The sequence below is a fragment of the Gymnodraco acuticeps genome, unplaced genomic scaffold (assembly GCF_902827175.1).
Source record: "Gymnodraco acuticeps unplaced genomic scaffold, fGymAcu1.1, whole genome shotgun sequence".
In the NCBI taxonomy this organism is placed as follows: domain Eukaryota; kingdom Metazoa; phylum Chordata; class Actinopteri; order Perciformes; family Bathydraconidae; genus Gymnodraco; species Gymnodraco acuticeps.
The window spans coordinates 1,048,097-1,069,312 of record NW_022992193.1 but is presented as its reverse complement, the minus strand read 5'-3'; the positions used below and the strand labels follow the sequence as shown (position 1 = coordinate 1,069,312).

General features: G+C 42.8%; 2 protein-coding genes and 1 long non-coding RNA gene across 4 annotated transcripts; 1 reads left to right on the top strand and 2 right to left on the bottom strand.

Annotated features, from left to right (window-relative positions):
- Positions 1 to 44: 44 nt before the first annotated feature.
- LOC117539348 (transmembrane protein 237B-like) lies at positions 45 to 6,060 on the bottom strand. Its single transcript, XM_034205504.1, is given in 15 exon segments — positions 45 to 262; positions 345 to 466; positions 552 to 639; positions 928 to 1,001; positions 1,140 to 1,331; positions 1,931 to 2,060; positions 2,142 to 2,226; positions 2,228 to 2,300; positions 2,651 to 2,744; positions 2,869 to 2,985; positions 4,065 to 4,136; positions 4,249 to 4,262; positions 4,365 to 4,396; positions 5,504 to 5,539; positions 5,871 to 6,060. Coding segments are annotated over 15 exon segments (1,215 nt in total). The 5' UTR covers positions 5,892 to 6,060; the 3' UTR covers positions 45 to 197.
- A 76-nt stretch (positions 6,061 to 6,136) lies between these two features.
- On the bottom strand, positions 6,137 to 21,059 carry mpp4b (membrane protein, palmitoylated 4b (MAGUK p55 subfamily member 4)). Of its 2 annotated transcripts, XM_034205309.1 has the most exons (21): positions 20,419 to 21,059; positions 19,377 to 19,502; positions 18,966 to 19,084; positions 18,291 to 18,368; positions 18,121 to 18,204; positions 17,444 to 17,575; positions 11,914 to 11,995; positions 11,472 to 11,557; positions 11,169 to 11,243; positions 10,890 to 11,086; positions 10,100 to 10,158; positions 9,990 to 10,007; positions 9,873 to 9,914; positions 9,769 to 9,789; positions 9,236 to 9,268; positions 8,965 to 9,138; positions 8,212 to 8,292; positions 7,972 to 8,065; positions 7,665 to 7,773; positions 7,455 to 7,589; positions 6,137 to 6,793 (listed from the first exon to the last, which is right to left on the bottom strand). In XM_034205309.1, the coding sequence occupies exons 2-21, from the start codon at positions 19,438 to 19,440 to the stop codon at positions 6,605 to 6,607; spliced, it is 1,872 nt and encodes a 623-aa protein (XP_034061200.1). In that variant the 5' UTR covers positions 19,441 to 19,502; positions 20,419 to 21,059; the 3' UTR covers positions 6,137 to 6,604. The 2 variants fall into 2 exon arrangements, with proteins under 2 accessions (XP_034061200.1, XP_034061201.1); XM_034205310.1 differs by lacking the exon at positions 9,769 to 9,789.
- On the top strand, positions 13,908 to 18,445 carry LOC117539270. Its single transcript, XR_004567975.1, has 2 exons — positions 13,908 to 14,375; positions 17,468 to 18,445. It is a non-coding gene; the product is annotated as an uncharacterized LOC117539270 (long non-coding RNA).
- Positions 21,060 to 21,216: the final 157 nt, after the last annotated feature.

The window sequence follows — 21,216 nt, the reverse complement described above, 5'->3', positions numbered from 1 at the left end:
TCAACAGGTTGGATGCATAATAAGCACCAAAATGGAGAAGAGAGTTTTTTTGATAAATATTTATAAAGAAACAAGCACAATCACATTTAAAAAATACAAAAAATAACACATTTAAAACCAGTGGCAAAATACAGTGCAAAAAGATGTGCAAAATGGCAACAATACGCCTCAGAAGAAGAGTACAGAATTATATTTTCTCAGGCGGTCATTTCGGATTTGTCCTCTTGTTTGGGAGGCTCGATCCTCATGGCGTCCAGATAATCTGAGGAAGGACAAAAATATATATACGTTTTTTCTCTTTCTGTTTGAACATGTTTTCACCCTTCTCTCTGGTGTTCTCTCACCGTGAGTGTAGTCTGTTTCTGGTCGTGTGGCGATGAAGACCCAGGCCAGCCCCACCAGCAGAGCCACCACCAGGTTCACTGTCACCCAGGGGTGCAGAATCTGGTGCTCCAACCCTGGTGGCCTAGGGAAGGAAAAAGGAAAGTAGCTTGTATCATACCTAGGCTTCAGGAAAATATATCAACATTAAATATTTCCAAGGCGCTGACCATAGAGTGGTGTTGAAGTCTGGGTACAGGTTGATGCGGTCGCTGGTCATCTGCTGGCTCAGAGAGAGGATCAGCGCAGAGAAATACACTGCAGGAACAAAGAGTGTGAGATGATGCCATATGACAGTTTGAGATTATAAATTCAAGATTCAAAGGTTTTATTGTCATCAAGCTACAGAGTAGAAATGGCAATGAAATTCTTCTGACCTGAGCTCCTCCCACAATGCAACATATATAATAAAATACAAAATAAAGTAAAAAATAGTGCAAAAAGTCGATTATGATATGTACAAGAACAGAACATTAAATTAAATAATGTACATTAAGACAAAATAAAATACGGTTTTAAATACGGTTGAAATGAATGTGGACTCACAGAAAGAGGCGAGAGCGACGGGGTTCAGTGTGATGAACTCCTGCAGAGCCACAGAGCCTCTGGCCAGGTTCACTCTGAGAACAAGAGTTATAACAAAATAAAGGAATTCTGATTCATGTTAACACACAAATAGATCTTTAACTAGGAAATCTATGCTGTAAGTAAAAATCGATGCATCGGCTCCTCACGCCGTGTTGTTGAGATTTCTTTACCTGTCGAAGGCGGCCACGGTGCTGACGGCCAGCAGCAGGTACAGCAGGGACTGAGCCGGGTAGGCCAGGCTGTGGTACTGCTGCAGCAGGTTGGACAGAGCGGTGAGCTGCTGCCCCGCCAACATGTACACCACCACCATGTTCCACAGGGCGTAGCCCGCCAGGAGACCATGGCAGTACAGACCGAACACCCTGCAGCGCAGAGACACAAAGGGTCACTTTGGTTCATTAGTATAGGCAGAAGACACAAGTGTCATGAGATGGAAATACAACCCAATACATACAACATTTAAAATATATATTCCATTTTTTTACAACATTAATAATAGGGTTATTATTAACATCAAGTTAAACTGGAAGTGAAACATTAATAATTGCTCTTAACCAAACCTAAATATTAAACGTATCCATACAATTAAACCAAAGATATATTGTATGGTGAAAATACTAATAATAATAAAATAAATCCGTACATTTCAGGAAATTGAATCAGATATATATAAAAAAACAATATCGTGGATCTATTTAAAACGTATTGAAAATTCTAACTATTTTAACCTTTCCTCACACTTGAACATATGTTGTATTGTACAAGTCACCTGAAGAGAAATCAAACACATATCTGAGATTAAGTGGAAAACACATATTGGCAATTAGTCAGAATGACTTGGAAACAATGGATTGGATATTGAAAAAAAATCTGAGTTGTGCATCGCTTTTAAAAACCTATTGTACATTCCAAACTACAATGATGCTATGCACACACCTTTGCTTTGTCAGTTATAGCTCACCTGAAGCCGCTGTGCACTCTCAGGGAAACGTCTCTGGTGGAGCTGAGCGGCTGAACGTTGAAGTCCGTCATGTTCTCCGTCTGGATGTTCGCCTTCCTCCAATCGGAGCGCTCTGCAGCCTGGAACCGCTCTGAAACAGGAACACACACGACACATGAGGATGTCCTTTAATGTCCCACAGGCGGCCGCATGGTCTCCTGTTGTTACTCACTGTTCCTCTCCACAAACACCTTCCCCACCGGCTGGCTCTGACCCTGCGGGGCCGCGAACAGGGGGTACTGGAAGATGGGGGGGGGGGGTGTCGGAGATGATGTCGTCCTCTTCTACGTCGAACTCATCCGGGAACGGAGACTCGACCACTTTTGACTTCCTAAAATCACAATGTAGAACAGTTAGAGAGCAAAATGTACCAGATTGTATTTTCCAAATGTTCTCACCAACTATCTCTTAACTTGCTTTTGGTGCTTTTAGTTTGCAGATGACACTTTTCTTATTAAGCGTTTTGTCATAATGGCTTTGGTTTTGTTTTATTGTTTCAAAAAAACTACACTTGGACATAAACGAACCTAAATATATTCAGATAAATGTGGAAAATATTACAATACATAAATAAACCTCATCTCCAACCAGGTGTTAATGCATAAAACGCAGCTTTTTTCTATATTAGTTGTTATATCTGACATTATGAAATGTGCTACAACACAATGAATGCTCTCTTACTTTTTCTTCTTGGATTGTTTCCCCACCTCCTCTCCATCCGTGGTCTGATCTGCTGCGTCTCTGTTCACAAGGTCCGCCTGGTCATCGTCCTGATCTGAAAGCATGAATTCACACTTTAATTGTGCTCCTTTAAGGGAAAGTGCTTTCTTAGGGTAAGGGAAAGCTGCTAAAATGTGGAATTCATCATTTACATAAAGATAATAGTTTTCTGTGTGTACCTATAGTAGGAACTTTCTTTCTCTTCCTCCTCCTCTGGGGGGCTGCGTCCGTCGTCTCTTCAAAGGTAAGATGTTCTCCGTTCTCAGATTCCCTCCGTCCCATCGCCATCCCATGATCTAAACAGGAAACAGCAGAAGCGTTAAAGGACCGGGAAATACTGACTTGCAATTCCCATGCTTTCTACGTGTAATAATGTATTTCTTTGTTCCAAATCAAGGAGTCTTAAAGGTCCCATGTCATGCTTTTCCGGTTATTACCCGTCCCCTTGTGTGTTATGTAGCTTCTTTTAAACGGTCTGCAGAGTCACAAACCCTCAAAGTACACCCTGTAGCGAGTAACACTCTAACACAGGAAAGACCTGTCTATGCTGCCCCAGAACGCCTCGTTGGACATTTTCAATTGTTTTCTTCCGGGAACCAAGTGATGTAACGACAACCCCTCCGTGGATTGGACAAAATGGACCAATCCGTGGAGCCGTTACGTTAAGCCTGTGGATCGGTACAAATTGACCAATCCGCGGACTTCCTTTCTCAGCTGCAGCTCCGCCGATTTCTCCTCCCTGAGACGGCGGGACGCGGCGAGGCTGTGAGTCGTGTGTGAGCACACACACATACTCCCAGCCAGGCTGCGGGTGTGCGTGTGTGTTCGGGCTGGGTTTCGCTGTCTTGCAGACGGCCACTGGGCTCATAGCGAGGGGGGGGGGGCAGGAGCTCCAACAAGCCGTGTAGGACAGAGAGTGAATACACATACTTTACAGAGATGCTGTATGAGAAACCAATTGAACAATGTAAATCTATTCTAGTAGACCTCAACAATGGAATCATGATCAGTAGAAATGGCCATGACATGGGACCTTTAAGGGTTTTTTCCAATAAAAGTCACGCACATAGGAACATTTTCTTGGAACACACTGTTTCTTACTGAGAAGTTGTGGAAAGCATCCTTTTTCTCATCCTGTGTCTACAAACTGATCTTAATGCAAGATACACTACTTTCTTTTGGTTAAAGAAATGATTTAAAACAGCAAAGAAGTCTTGTTTTATCCATGCCTGAAACAGACCAAACTGGTGTTTATTTAATTAAAGGGGCAGCATGGAACTATTTGAATTCTCTTTCTGCAAATAAAACAAAATGTAAGTAAAACAAATGTTTAGGTTTGCAATCTACTGCCGATGTGTGTTTATGTGTAACGTACCGTCAATATCATCGACTCCATTCGTCTCCTTTTTCACTTTCTTCTTCCTACGCTTCTGTGCCGGTGCTTCTACTGTGCACGGGAATAAATACATGAAGACAATTGAATCAAGAGCTTGAGTAAAAACAGGAGGCGTTTTCATGACATATATCCAATTACTACAATATTCCAAATCCCGACTCACCAGCTGTGTCTTGACTTGATGTTTCCAAATGTTCAACAGAAGAGAGAAGGAGTTTAGATCGACTGCTCAGTGTAAATATTGCAGATTAAAATAATCAGAAAAGCACATTGATTTACCTCGGGATTGTGGGAAGCGCGCGTGGTCCTCGCTTAGAGACACAAATAGAAGAACAAGTCACTTATGTTTCAGATCATTTCACGGCATCAAATCCAATTATACATTTTGCAGCTATCACACATAACATGATTTATGTAAAATTCCTACTTTTTTGATTAAACTGGGTTTTTTAGGGTATAACAGGTTAAATGTAAGACTTCTCAAGTTAAACTTAACACCCCATAGGTCAAATGTAACGCTTGTTTCATGGCGATAATGTCATAATTGATGTATAATACAAAATAATACAAATTAAACAAAAAAGAACAGGTGCAAATGAACAGTTTATTTTAAAATGTAGACAAACACTGTACAAGCTTTTCAGAAATTCTCAGTTATAACAAAGTCGGTTGAGATACAACCAGATCAAAAAGCCTTACTATTGTTTTTCTGGCCATTCCAGCCAGGAATCAACCCAGAGTGGCTGACAGCTAAACCCTCGCTAAAGCTGTGTTCATACGCCCGCCAGGACGGGGGATTAGTCAGGGGGGCAGAGGTCACAAGATGCTTTAATCTTCCTGAGGATGCTTCTTATGAAGTGTATACTCTGCCTTATCGTCACTAAACACACTTGGACAGGTCAGAAGAACCTTTTTTATTACACTCCAAGTGACAATGACCATATAAAAAGTGACATTTCTTTATTTGAGACATGTTTTAAATCAGATTTGTCCACCCTACCTTGCAAACGTCATGGAGGAAATCAAATCATTTTGTAATGTTTAAGACCTTGTTTTAGTTTCTTAAAATCTATCATTTTTCACACATTTTCAAGCTACGACATTTCGAGTTCATCACCAGTTGATCTTATGAATATTAGTTTTAAATGAACATTAATTGTATCGTCTGCATATTTCTAAATAATAGATGATCTGGTTGATTCCCTCTTTATTAAGTAAGTCTACCAAATTCCTGATAACAAGTTAAACTGATGTTCAGCTCCTGGATTTTCTGTTTTTAGTTAAACAGGGGATAACATGTACTTCCGGTAACTTGCAATGTGTGGGTGGATGTAATAGGGTCACATTGAAACACTAATGTAATATGAAATGAGCATAATGCAGGCAGGGAAATGAACACCTGGAGTTGTGTTACACACCTGTGGAAGAGGAGGGAGCTCTCTGGAACGCGTTCTCTATAATAGAAAAATATATATATATAAATTATTAGCACTTTTTCCGAGTATGCTAACTAGCTTTCTTGAATGCTCCCAACATTTAAATCAAACTCACAAGTAAAAAGTCAGGGTCTGTAGTTAAAAGTTAGCTAGCGTCAGTAGTTAAAAGTTAGCTAGCGTCAGTTAACACAAATAGTATAGTTTTAACAAAGGAAAAAGGCCTAAAAAGGTGAACTGTCAACACATTTAGAAATAAAAATAGCATTTACTGCTAGCAATACAGCTAACGTTACTTTAAAGTATTCCTCTTCAGTGAAAGGAGTTACCGTTATTTAGGACAATAAGTTACCTTTGAGCCTCCTGTGTCCATATTTCTCAATTCTCTTAAAAATATGCCTTTACAAAAACATCCAGTTAAATCATCGTTAGTGTAATTAAGGACTACAGCCGTTAAAAAGGATGAAAAACCGCTACTTGTTATGATTCTTTACTTTATCTATGCTCTGCAGGAGAAGAGCCGTTACCCGGATGCATTTGAGCGTAGGACGCAAGACTTCCGGTTCCTTCAATATAAAGGCTCCCACACAAAGTAACACATCAGATACCCAACATGAATTAAAGCATTACTATCAGAAGTGGTTTATTAATGTCACAAATAGGTACAAATATTACAACATCATTGCTTTTACTTTTGTATATTATCCCATCAGTTGAATAAGGACACAAGAGTGTATTTTTTTGTGCCAGGTTTAATAAATGTTTTCTTTGGCATGCAATGACACATTTTTAGCAAAACCCAAAGAAATGACACAAATGTTAAATGAAAAACAACACAATTAACAAGAAACCACTTCTAGTATGTAAACATCAAATCACATTCTTTTCGCAGGTCTGTGTAAAAGAGTGTGGACGTAAGCTGCCTGTAATAAAATGATGATTACAAACTGAGAGAGAGATATGGCATTGATCATTTTCTCACTTAATCTGTCATCTCTGTTGCCTTTGGATTTAAATTACAATTTTTGTCATGGTTCGGTGGTCCCATTTCTCTGGTCCCCCTCGCCTCCGCCTCCACCTCCACCCTTACGTGTTAGTGGGTCGTATCCAGCTGGCGGGGACCCACTGCGGCTCGTCCTGCGCCTTCCTCACCGCCGTCAGCATCTGGACGCACGAGTCCTGCAGCTCGTCGTTAACGATCACGTGGTCAAAGAACTGGCAGAACTGAGACTCGATCTTACGGGCGGATTCTTCAATCTCCTGGAAGTCTTCATCCTGTTGGAGGACACAACAGTGATTTTTTAATATAGCTAAAACGAGGTGTGGTATAATAATCATAATAATAAAGCAAAAATAACTGAAAATAAATTGTCATACTTAAAAGCAGGGCCACTAGTACTCAAGATTTTATTTTTTTATTGCCATGTAACTGAGATTCGGCTTCTCATAGTCGACCAAATATATATTTTTTTGTATTGTTCTATATGGATTGGAATTCTGAAGCAAACATACTTGTTATCTGTTAGAAAATTGAGTTAAGAGTGTCTCAACTTACATTGATTTTACTGTCTTAATGTTTTTGAAAACCTCAAAACTAACGTATGGTACAGCCTGCCTTTACAACATTGGTGTATATAGCTAAAAAAAAAAAAAGTTAAAATACGGGGGAAAAAATCGTGGAAGTCGTACATTTGACAAGAAACGAGACACATTTCTTTACTTTGCAAATCCCCACTTTTTATCCGAGAGAATAAACAAGTCTCTTTCTTGTAAATCTACAAAATGTATCTGGGAAATGTAGAATTATAATTACAGGCTCTGTGATTATTTAAGAAAATTGTAAGAAAATGTTGTCACAGGGTATTCCCAGCCTGAGGTAAGAACATCCAGCTCACAAAATGAAAACAATATGAGGGGGGGGGGGGGGGGGGTTTACTTTGAACGGCCGGTTCACGTAGTAGTTGGTGGTGATGTGCGCCACCCGTCTGGTCTCCTTGAGGCGCTCGTGGGGGGGAGGCTTCACGTAGATGATGTAGGCCTTCAGCTCGTGGATCCTCACTGCCGGGATGGCCTGACAGGAGAGATGAAACCTTTAAAAAAGCAGTTCTCTAAACGGAAAGGACAAGGATGTAGGAGTACATCTTACATTTGGCTCTATGTCCATGACGCAGATCTTCCCGCTGTTTAAGACCTCCCTCACAGACTCCACGCTGGTGCCGTACAGACTTCCTTTGTACTCGCCGTACTCCAGAAACCTGCAGGACAATCAGATTGTTTATAAAACACACGTACATTTCTAGCACTTTTTGCATAATCACGAACTTGCATTTAAGAATGTCAGTGGATGTTAAAGGCTCACATTTATTAGAGACTAGTAGACAGCATGAATACATTGTGTTTAAGTTATTGTGGCGCGACGTTCATTTGTTATTAGTGGATTCACAGCAGAGTACCTGTTGTTCTGAATCATGTTGTAGAAGATTTCTCGGCTGATGAAATGATATTCTCTGCCGGACTCCTCGTATTCTCTGGGTGCTCTTGAAGTGTCTAGAAAAAATAAAATATGAAAGGAGACAGAAAATTACAAATATATTATCATCCAAGAACTCCCAGAGAGAATACAAACTTTTCAAAGCTGTCATTTTGATGTTTATTTTTGTGTACATTTGTATTTCATGTGTTAAAGCACGTACGAGGTACCGCTCCCTGGAAGATTTTTGGGTTGATTTCAATCAAGCGCCTCCGAAGTTCATTCACCCCCACACCAGACGGACCTGAGAGAAAAAGACAGACCTTATCATAATCATACATTTAATCGAGTTTGCTATTTCATACCATTTTAACAGGCGACCAAATGAAATGCACCATTGGGAATCAATTCAACTTTAAGGTCCCCAATTATACTGTTTTTCATCAATTTATTATAGGTCTCAGATATATACAGAGCCTGTCTCTGATTGGCCGAAATACCAAACAGATCATTGCAGCATCCCATAGCTCTGTTTCAGCCCTGTTTCCAAAGTGCTGATTCTCTGTCTGTTACTTTAGATGAAAATAAGGAGCCCCTCTGAGAGATATTTGGTTACAAAGAACACAATGGTGCTCTAGGAGGAGATTCAGGTGATAAGGGGGGGGGGGGGGGGGGTACCTTGGTTGCTAATTGGCTAATGGTTACACAAGACAAAACATCGTTATGACATCATAAAGTGGCCGAAATCTGATCAGCTCATTTTCAGACAGGTTTTTATAGAAATGGATCAGGACAAAAAGAGAGAGAATCTTTGTTCCTGAAACTTTCAGTCTCTTTCCACAGAGGGGACACATGTTGATGTAGAAAATACATGAAGTGGATTTGCATAATAGGTCCCCTTTAAAATATGACACAGGTCTCTCGTTTTAAGACATTTTACTGCAGAAAAGTGCCACATTAAACCATTATATTGTACCTAAGAGTGTGATGAGGCGGTGTGCGTCCTGCGGGTGGCGTTGGTAGCGCACCACCTCCTCGTACGGGCTGCTGAGGGCGCTGCAGCAGCTGTTGGGGCAGCGGGGCGGGCAGGACGGCTGGGCGGTGCTGTGACTCCGCCGCCGAAACAGACGCATGCTACGCCTGAAGCCCACTGGCAGAGAAAGGAAAGGTGATGTTAGTGAGGAATGGTCTGTGATAGGTTCATGCAAACTCTTTGATAGAACATCATAAAGAGAGTTCAGACTTACCTAAGTCAGTGCTGCTGCTGAAATCATCCTCCTCTGGAACAAGCAGACAGGAACACATGAATGCAAATGAAGGTGAGGGAGGGTTAAACAAACTGAAATAAATGCAGAACTTCCCGTAAGCTGGGGGGCTTTAACACATTTTATTTTATTTATTTAACCTTTATTTAACCAGATAAAAGCATTGAGATAGAATCTCATTGGCAATGCTGACCTGGCCAAGAAGAATGAAAGGTTAAAGGGTTAAGGTTCAGACTGCTTTTAATGTCTTTTGTGGGTCAAAAAAAAAAAAAGGTCTAGGTCCTACAATTCCCACAATGCAATGCACCAATGGCATGTATTTATTTTTCTCTTTAAGCAAGCAGTGAGTCTATTCAGATCAACTGAAACTATGTTTTCTCACCTTCTCTGAGCTCTTCTGACATTTCCCCGCAGGAGAATAAAAAACGATACAGAATGTCTCAGATGAAGGACATGAGGAAGAGTTATTCAGAATTCAGAGTCTAAACCAGTTGAAATTAAATAAACTTACCTACCAGATTCAAATGCCTCCTCGTCTGATGCAATCCAAATAACACAGAGGGAAATTAATCATACGTGTAGGAATTATAACAAGAATACATCTCAGGTGGAGCTTTACCTGCTTCTACACATTTGTCATCGATGGCCATCATGTCTTCCTCTGTGGGGGAAAAAAGGAGTTGTTACAACACATTCAAATCTTTTTTTTCTAAAGCTGTCAGTGCAATCTGCTCACCTTCCTCTACAGTGCTCACTTCAGGAAGCATGGAGTAAAACACAATGAAAGGTTTGAACAGAGGCTGAGAAACTTGGATTTAAAGTGTGATGAAATTGAAATGAACTTACAGGTGTGTATGCAGGTGTTTGGCTGATAAGGCTGAGACCACCAGGACTCCCTCTGCTTCCTGTCACAACACCACATGTATGGTTTAAACGTCTCCTATTATACTATTTTAGGCATTTATTATAGGTCTCAGATACATACAAATATATAAAAAACATGTCTGGTATTTTCAGCTAAACACTTCACAAACAGATCATGCACTTAAGACATCCCTCATATCCCTCTATTTCAGCCCTGTTAGAGAAGTGCTGATTCTGGGTCCGTAGCTTTAAAATAAAATAAAATAAAAAGAGGGGGGGGGGGGGGGGGGGGGGGGGGGAGCTTATGGAGAAGAATTCTATCATGTTCCAAACCACATCGAGGATTATTTCTGAAACAATATGGAGCTCAAATGGTTTACCACAAGGTGAGTACCTTTTTATTTCCTGCTTCTTTACACATACTCTCTCCAGTACAGGTTAGCTCTGAGTGTTAGCGACGCTTGCTAATGTAAACACAGACCATATTACTTCCAAAATGTTGCGCATTGTTTCTGATGGGGCCGTAGGTCCACATTTCCGATATTACGTCATATCGGACGCAAATCTGGATCAGCTCCGTTTTTTGAGATGTGGGTACGGAGGGAAAGAGAGAGGGTTTTGTTTTCTGACACTTTGTGAGTTCCCTGACACACCGGGGACACATATTCATGTATAAAAGACATCAAAAAGTGCATTTTGCATGATAGGAGACCTTTAAATAATGCATAGTAATCATAATAGGGCAGCAGCAGCATGTCAGTAGATCCCTCACCGTTTGAGCAGGTTGGTGGAGGGGATGAGTCCGGCGCAGGAGGAGTTGTCGGGCAGTTTCTTGGCCTGCCACCAGAGGGCGTCGGTCTGATCCACCACCTCCAGAACGTCCCCCTTCTTGAAGCTCATCCCGGCGTCGGCGCAGGGGATGGAGGGGTCCTGCTCCGGGCTGTAGTCCGCCATGGCCCGCACGTACAGCTGACCCCAGAGCAGCGAGGTTAATATGATGATGTGTGTGTGTGTGTGTGATGTCATGAGTGTGTGTGTGTAGATGACTTACCATGGTCTGGTTGTGGACCTGCCTCTCTGTGATGGGCACGACTTTAAACACGATGGTGCCCTGCGCCCTCACTTGCTGATTGGTTGTAGAGACAGAACAGGGATTAATGAGTAGATATGAATGGTTCCTAGGATTATTAGAAACTGATCTGCATTTCTAAGCATTTTCAAAACATGAATCTGTTTTGAAAAGGTGCTGTGATGGCATTGGACAGCAACAATTTCTGCATCAAAAAGTCCTTTGGGGATGAATACATATTGAAATGATCACATTTGTGTTAGTATCCTTCCAAAAAAGACGTACCACAACTTGGATGACTTGCTCTGGCTCCATCCCGTCGACAGGGAACCCGTTCACCTCTACGATCCTGTCCCCTGCATGCAGCAACCCTGCACACATAATACAAATTAAAATGAGACTTAAACTATCATTTCCTGTAACCCTGAGTCTCTGAAGTCACCAAGGTTACAAAACGTCCTTATTAATAAACATTCAATCTAACAGTTCTTGTCTTGAAGAAGGTCTAAATGCTTGCTTATTAAAAAGTCTTTTGCACGTATTCGAGTGTGCAGAGGCTCTTTTTATTACATATTTGACCTGGGTAAGACTACAATAAAGATTTATGAAAAAAGAGAATCAACAGGAAATGCAATAACGTTTGAGCATTCAGGTTTGACCGTTGGAAAAGTATGTTAGACGTAGAAATCTTGAATTGTTGACATTATCTTTGAGAGGAAATGCTCACCACTGCGATCAGCCAGACCTCCGTGAATCACCCGGGCGATGAAAATCTCCCCCGTGTTCTCGTTTCTTTTTATAGTCGCTCCCTGGAACAGAGAAGATATGAGAACAGAAGATAAATAAAGCTAATGTGAAAGACTCACAACAAACACATACACGTGGTGAAGTCTTGGGAAGGCTTGGACAGGTTGTGAAATGTTTGAATCATGACAGTTTAGGAACAAACCAAGCGACAAACACAAAGTGAAGTTCCTGAAATGAGACATGAGAAGAAAGCAGTGGAGGTGGGGGTGAAAGGAATCAAGGGTCTTTGACAGAAGACGCTATATATTGCTACAAAACAACGTAGTGTAACATCGTAGATCTGGAAATAAGCACCCTTGTGTTTAGTTTCCAGAATCAGTCCCGAGTGGTAATGAGAAAGAATGGAATGATCCACAAACGATGGAAGAAAATGGTGAAAAATGCAACAAAAAGTAGGAAATAAACGTCAGCTACCACCGTGCTCGCTCGCTGGTCGGCCCCTCGGTGCAGACGGCTTGAAAGGACCCTTAAAGTCCACTCGTGGAAACTCTTCTGCGTCCCTCATGTGGCCTTCCTCCTCCTCCTCTTCCTCTGGTGAGAGTGTCTCACAGTGGGCGGCGTCCTCTTGTCCTCCTCCTGCAGGCCGTTGGTGAGAGGCTGCTTGGACGCTTGCTGCTGCTTCTTCTTCTTCTGTGGTGACTGGGCGCTCTTCAGGGCGGGGCAGGGGGACCCACTGCAGGACACGGAGAGGCCGCTGGTCCCCTGAGAGGGGGAGGGGGCTTCCAGGAAGCTGCTGAGGGAGCTGGAGGAAGAGGAGGAGGAAGGGAGAGAGGGGAATCTGGATTGGTGCGTCAGGGATGGATGCTGCGCTCGCATCTTCTTGGGGGAGTCCTGGGGGGGCACAAGGAGGGTCTGCAGCCGGTCCACCACCTGAGAGAGCAGCACCAGGGCCTGGGAGTTGTCCTGTACCGTCTCCGACATGCGCTCCGTGGCGGCGGCCATCTTTTCCCCCAGCATCTTGATGTCCTTGGTGCTGCTCTCCATGGAGCAGGCGGCCAGCTGCACCGTGGTCCTCAGCTCGTCCAGGCTCTCCTGCTTGGCCAGCTCCACGGGGGGGGGCACCCGGGGGAGGTTCACCAAGCGGCGAGGGCACAGGGGGCTGGGGGGGGCGGTGCGGATGCGGGGGGTTTGGCCTCGGAGACGGGGAGGAAGGCCTGGGTGGAGGTAGTGGTCCGCGTTGGCGTAGTACGGCACGGTGAGACACGGAGGGGATAGCGTCCAGCGGCGGGCTGTGGGGGGGGAGGAGGGGGACTCTCCTGCTTCATCCCCACTGTCCAGCCCCTCCATGATGTTGTCTCCAATGGAAGCACAGACATTATTAATCCATAGGGCTGCACATATAAGAATTACTCATGATATATTGAGTGTTGTTGGACGACTTCCCATTATTTAAACTAGTCTGTAGTAGCTGATGAGCCTATGACAAAACAGCTGTTAAATCTTAATAAATAATGAAACACATCACAGTATTCCTTTCTTTTTTTTCAGTATATTGCTTGAAAACAAATAGCCTGTAGAGGTGGGAGATGTACTCAGATGTTGTACTTGAGTAAAAGTAGAAGTACCCGAGTGAAGGAATACTCTGTTACAGTAAAAGTCCTCCAATCGAAATGTTCCTCAAGTAAAAGTACAAAAGTATTATCAGCCAAATATAGTGAAAGTAGTGACAGTAAAATTAGTCGTTGTGCAGATTGGTCCATTTCAGAATAATATATATGATATGTTTTATAATGATTGATCATTAAAGTGTTCTTAAAGCTGGTAAAGTCTGATTTAATACTCAAGTAAAGTAAGAAACTCAAAAGTGTACTGAAGTATACTACTTGAGTAAATGTACTTAGTTACTTTACACCACTGATCGCTTGCTTGAATCGTGCCAGTTGGCCGCAAAACTATACTTCGTGCCGCCCCGATGAGAGTCCACGAGTTTCTGTGATGAAGGATGGATGAAGATGACTCTTTTTTCTTACCGATGAGCACAGAGCTGTAGACGGAGGGCGCAGAGCGGTGAACACTCTGTTCCCAGATCAGCCCGGAGTAACAAACTCTACACGGGCTCAGCGGCTTGCCACAGCACATCTGATATTTACACGTCGAATGAAATCGAGGAGGAGCGTACGGCCGCGCTGCTGCTGCTGCTGCTGCGGGACAAAGAGCATCGCACGGGGGGAAGCTGCCCCTGCGAGAGCTACACGACGACGAGGTCTTCACAGTTCCTGCGGCATGGCTTTGGACCCTGAATGCACCGCCTTTCAGCAGGCTCTCCTGGGTCTCCAGGGTGTCCCAGTGATTTTGGACCCTCTCTTTGCATCGTGTCGCACACGGGGAGGAGGCACCCAGTCTCTGGTGGGGGAGCTGTGAGACAACACAATCACTCAAAAGGTAGAGAGACATGTTTAAGACTGCGAAAAGAAACTAGATTTAAAAGATAAGATTATCGATCATCTCTGACCATTCTCAAAATCATATCAATACTTTAAATTGCTGTGCGCTTGGTGCTAGAAAATGGGTTTTTACTATATCTCTGACAAACAGCCAAGCTCTCATGGTGGTTATATGGTTATAGGGCTGCTACTAATGGTTCTTTTATAGATTAACTATTTAAAATAGGATTATATTAGTGGATTTAAATGGCTTGGTCTATTTTAATGTAAGAAAACATGTGAAAAATGTCCATCCCAGTTTCTAAAAGTCTAAGATGTCTTTAAATGTCTTGATATTCACTTTAAAATGATACAAAAAATCTTTTGCATAGAAAATGACTTTAAGTTTGCTTTGTGAACAATGCTCATATGTTTCCTTTATACCATGATTGTCTTCCTTAAAGTTCAGTTAAAACCAATACTTTGTTGTCAAATAAAAAACTCAAAAGAGAAACTTACTTCTCACCTTCAGCAATCACTGCCTCCATTACCTGCAAGATGTCTGTCTCCCCCCCCCACTTTCTGAAAACCCACCTGAACTTGTAGACTATTATAACAGCACCCTCTCCTTCTGTCTCAATGAACTGGCCCCCACAAAAACAAAAAATGTCTCTTTCATACACTCCGCCCCCTGGTATACCCCCGAACTCCGCCAAATGAAATCAAGGAAACGTCAACTTGAACGGCAACACAAGAAAACCACACTAACAGTCCATCTTCAAATCTACAAAGACTATCTCCAGCAGTACAGTAACGCACTCAAAGCAGCCCGGTCTAATTACTACTCACAACTCATTCAGTCTGGCTCCAGCAACCCCAAGCGTCTGTTCTCCACCATCAGCAAACTTCTCAAACCCTGTGACAACGCCACCTCGTCCTTCACCACCGAACAGTGCAACTCCTTCCTCTCGTTTTTCCCCTCCTGGCTCCCCCCCTTCACCTCACAGCCCCTGTCCCACTTCTCCCCTGTGACCCCCATGCAACTGTCCGACTTCATGACTGGAATTAACTCCACCTGCACACTTGACCCAATGCCCTCCAAATGTGTTAAAGAGAGCCTCCCTGCCATCTCCCAACTCATCGCCACCATCATGAACTCCTCCCTCAGATCTGGATCAGTTCCCCCCTCTCTCAAACTGGCTGCTGTCACACCCATTCTCAAAAGACCTGGACTCACACCTGACATCATGTCCAACTTCCGGCCCATCTCAAATCTCCCCTTTCTGTCAAAAATACTTGAACGTGTCGTTGCCTCACAACTTAAAGCCCACCTCAGCTCCAATGACCTCTTTGAGCCATTTCAATCCGGTTTCCGATCAAAACACAGCACCGAAACAGCTCTTCTCAAAATCACAAACGACCTCCTCCTCTCCTCTGACTCCGGCAACCTTAACATCCTCATCCTCCTCGACCTCACCAACCACGCCATCCTGCTGTCCCTCCTCGAATCATCACTCAACATCACCGACACTGCACTCTCCTGGCTGAAATCCTACCTCACCGACAGACATCAGTTTATCAACAACTGCACCTCCTCCACTGCTCCTCTGTCCCAAGGTGTCCCCCAGGGTTCGGTGCTTGGCCCCCTCCTCTTCATCCTCTACATGCTCCCCCTTGGCAAAATAATTCGTCGCAACAACCTTCAATTTCCCTGCTACGCCGATGACATCCAACTTTATATCTCAACAAAAACCATCACCCCCACAACACACTCCACTCTCACCAACTGTCTCTCAGAAATAAAAGCATGGATGCAAACAAACTATCTCCAACTGAACAGTGCCAAATCAGACATCATCATCATCGGCCCCCCATCCCGTATCAAAGACATCCAGAATTTCAACTTCACCATTGACAGCCACACTCTATCTCCCCCCCCTCACATCCGCAACCTCGGAGTCATCTTCGACAGTCAGCTCAAATTCAACCACCACATAAATCACATCACCAGGACCGCCTTTTTCCACCTCAAAAACATTGCCCGTCTCCGCCCATCACTCTCCTCCTCTGCTGCTGAGACCCTGATTCATGCATTCATCACTTCACGACTCGACTACTGCAATAGCATCCTCTACGTCTACGGCATACCATCCAACCTCCTCAATAAACTCCAACATATCCAGAACTCTGCTGCCCGCCTCCTCACCCACACCCGCTCCCGAGACCACATCACTCCCGTCCTCCAGAACCTCCACTGGCTCCCCGTCCGTCAAAGAATCGACTTCAAAGTCCTCCTGATTACTCACAAAGCCCTCAACAATCAGCCCCCCCCCCCTACCTCACAGACCTGCTGCACCACCACACCCCTTCCCGCTGCCTCCGCTCATCAGAAGCCAACCTCCTATCCATCCCCACCCGCACCAATCACCGGACCTGGGGGGACAGAGCCTTCTCCGTCGCTGCCCCCTCCCTCTGGAACTCACTCCCCCAACCCATCAAAGACTGCACTGACCTCAACACCTTCAAAAAACTCACAAAAACTCACCTCTTCAATCTGGCTTTTAATGTGTGATTGTTTTTGTATTATTTGATTTTAACTATATATTTATTTGTTGTTCCTTCCTTTTCTTTTCCCTTTACTATATCTGTAAAGCGTCTTTGAGCACCTGTAAAAGCGCTAACAAATTAAATCTATTATTATTATTACAAGACATGTTAGTATTTTGCATACATTGACAACCTTTAATATCCTCATGTTCCCAGTGGTTTCTGCGGGGAGGAAATCTGTAGCAATTACTAAAATGACAGATTATAAAATCCAAACATCTGGTCTCTGTTGGATGCAGTCCGCTGATTTCAATTTGGCACAAATAAAAAAGCCTACATATTAAAATACCCACGAGCAATTCCATGTTCCTTTTGTGTCCCTATATTTGTGTGTTATGTGACAAATATCTTGATATATGTGTTAAGACCTACTATGTGCAGAATTTCTCCACTGATGCAATTTGTAATGTGTTCTAAGAAACAAAGATTCTTTCGAGGTGTTACATGACGGGTTGAGGAGACTTTGGTTGTGTAGCTCACCAGAGGCTGTTTGTTCTTCACCAGGCAGACGGTCCTGGTGGCCTCCTCTTCCTCCGGCAGCTCGTCGGGCATCGGAGGCAGAACCGGCTCGTAGTCCTTTTGGGCCACCGTATCGTGAGCCGAGAGCAGAGCCTGCAAGAGATCACCAGACAGTTTGTGTGTTTCCCACAATCCCGAGGAATAAAAAATATTAAAAAATATGTATAAAATATGTATACACACATTCAACAGACACATTTATACACATGCACACATAAATAAAAGCACAACAATCAACATATTCAAAATAACAGTCACTTTGTGTGCCTTTAAACCGTCCTCACCACGAATGCATGCTTTAATCTTTGTTTAAGAAAATATTTGATCATCCCTTGTGTTTATTGGATTGGCTTTTTATTTAATTATAGCATGTTATTGTTTCCTTTTTTGTTGTTGTTTGAATCTAGTGGAGGACTTCTTGCTGCATGTTCGTATTATAACCCAACTTAATATACATTCAGTTTTGTTTCAATATGTTTTTGTGCCTTTTCTTAAATGGAAAGTGAATTTAAATGCCTATAAATGACATGACATGCTGCTCAAAGGAGACTTGTTTTCTCAGCTTGTCCATGAAGTTATGTTGCTGTAAACGATATATGCAAAGTATATCCAAAAGACAACACATTCAGACTTCCTACCTGCAGGTGAGGCTGTCTCAGGAGGCGGTAAAGCTCTTTGGCCTCTTCAGAGCAGCCCGGCAACGATCTGATATCAATCAGCAACTACACAAAGCAAAGTCCGACATTTATAATGAAAGACTTCCACCAGATGAATGTGAGTTGGTAATAAAACATAAAAGAAGAGTAACCTGGAGTGAGAGTCCTGAAGCGTAGTCCAGAGCCGGAGCTGGGGAATCACTCAGGAACGTTTGGAGACACTCGTAAACCTGAAAACAATGTTAAAATGATGATAAAGAAATAACATTTCAAGTTTCAAATGTATTATTAAACACCTTGAGGCTTTTATGTTTGTATCTAAGCCCACATTTCCCTCAACCTGTCTTTGACATGCCGTTAAATGATTGGTTTCCCACATCTAGAGAGTTATTTGTGTTCACATTCCATCCTAGGACAATCTATTGAAGGTCAAATGAAAGTAGAATTTGTTACCAACGTTGTATTTGACAAAAAGGAAGGAAACATTTTGTGATATGTTTTACATTTCACAGCCATCAAACACCATTGCAGCTGTGGCCAACATATCTTTATTTTCATTCCATGGTTATATTTTATTGAGACGAGTTTGTCTCCCTGCTTGTGCCCTCTGTTATGTCAAATTAACCATATCTATTCAAGTCATTTTAATTGTGCTTGTATGTCCATCTGTATTTCCGGTGGAGGTAATAACAAATAAAAAGGATATGAGAGAGTAACTGACTAATCACTAATAATAAATACTATAATATTCAAGTGGTGATAATATTTATATATATATTTATTTATATAACTAAATAATAAAGGGGATGTTCAGAGTATTTTCAGACCTTGATCAGTGAGAGCAGCCAGGGGGCTTTCAGACTGTGGAGGATCTCCGCTCCATCGATGTCCTGATTCACAGACTTCCTCACCTCCTCGATCACATCCGTCAGGATCTGACGCAGGCCTGACACACACACACACACACACACACACACACACACACACACACACACACACACACACACACACACACACACACACACACACACACACACACACACACACACACACACCACACACACACACACACACACACACACACACACACACACACACCACACACACACCACACACACACACACACACACACACCACACACACACACACACACACACACACACAGACACACACACAGACACAGATTATAAATACACAGAAAACTATGGTGGTATATTAAATGTCCCAGATATACTGACCGTGTTCTCCTAGCTCACTGTGGGGGTTTAACACCTGAGCCTCCACCGCCTGCCTCATGGTCATTGGACCCCCGACCTTTGACCCACCACAACCACCTGATGCCTGCTTATGAGGACCAGAAAGACCTGGGAAAGTGAAGGCAACACAAGAAGGTGTTATCTTGATGTGAATTAAAAACAGAACTTGATTGTTCTTTTCGCTTGGATTGCAAACTAATTCTTGCACGCAATGCATCCTGGTAAATGTAGTAACTTCCGCCTTTCTCTGCAAATAAGGATATATTGCTTTAATCACCTTTATTTTCATCTACCACTTAAGGTTGCTTTATTTATTACTTTTCTTATTTGTGCTTCTCGGTGCCTATCAAATATTATAAATATGGTCCCTGCCTCAATGTATTTTTGAGTCAACTAAAATAAGAATAGATAAACCTTTATTGGTCCTCTTAGGCAAATATAGGTATCATAGCAGAAAAAGCAATAAGATCATTAAAGACTGTATGAGTAAATACAATAAGAAAGGTCAAGGACTGGGACTTCTCTACAAGAAAGGGCTGCACGATTAATTTACAGGATCTTTTTCTTTCTTTTCTTTTTATCAACCAAGAGTAAGTGACATGCAGTAAGTGTTTTAGTCTCCTTTGGGTGTTAATCCAGCCGAGGGATCAGGTGGAGAAGCCACAACTTCATCAGAGGTTAGTGTGTGGGGGTCAGGGGTTAATGGCACACTTCACGGCAGCTTGTATATGAGCAACGCCATGTAAATACGGAGATGTGCGGACCTTAATCTCTGGCTGGAGAACCACCAGGAGAGAGCTGACACTAGTATCAATATGAACCTGTTTCATAGTAGGAAGTTAGGTGGAACATTTGTTTCATTTGACAGACTTCAAAAGTAAATTAAGGCAGATTGTATACCTCATCTTGACTGGAAAGGAATTCTGTTAAGACACACAATGTATTCAAACAGTAGTTAAAAGGAATTCCCTGTAAGAAATACAACAGGAGTGACTCGAGGTGTTTCTGTTATAAATAATCTTACCTTTGTCTGAATTCTCAGGAATGCCCAAGCTTTTATCCTCCTGCAAGTTTATAGCAGCGATTCAGGTGCAGCAAAATGTATACAGTATATGCTGGGAAATGAATCCCCGGAGACTGGACTACACTTTCATCGAGCTGCAGGGAACGAGAGGCAGAGAGAGGGAGGGCTGTAATCTCTCCCGATCCCACTTAATCCCGGGCAAGTGAGCCGACTGCCTCTGCCCACCGGAAGCCAAGTCCTCCCTCACCGGCTGTCTTGTTTGCTGCCAAATCTTCTTAACTCTTTCAGCGGCACGCAGCAGCAGGAGGAGACCCTGAACAGAGAAGGAGAGAATCCAGGTGACACCATAAACGTCCCACTTCCAGTTCCTCGACAGGGCCCGAGTTAGAGAGATGTGTAATTTAGAGGTTGAGTAAAAGAAAAAGCCTTTAGTCTGTAATTAAAAGATCTGCTAATCTGCTGCTACAGCTGGAGTTAATGGAGAGTAGACGGCAGATAACGTATCTTTTAGTCCCTTTACTTAAAAGCTGTCAGGAATGGGGGTAATCTCCTGATTGGTAATCTTATTCCCAAGGAAATACGACAAAATCCCCCTCCATCTGAAAAGACTGAGATGCAATTAAACTACACACAGCATTGTTGATTTATCTCACCCCCAGGACCCTCATTGTTGTTTCTTTCTTACATTTTCCTTAATGCTTTTCAGCTATGGAGCCCCAACTCTTTTTTACTGCTGTATTCTGCTTAAACTTTATAATATTAAATATTCCTCACCTGGGTTATGTGTTACCTCTCTTC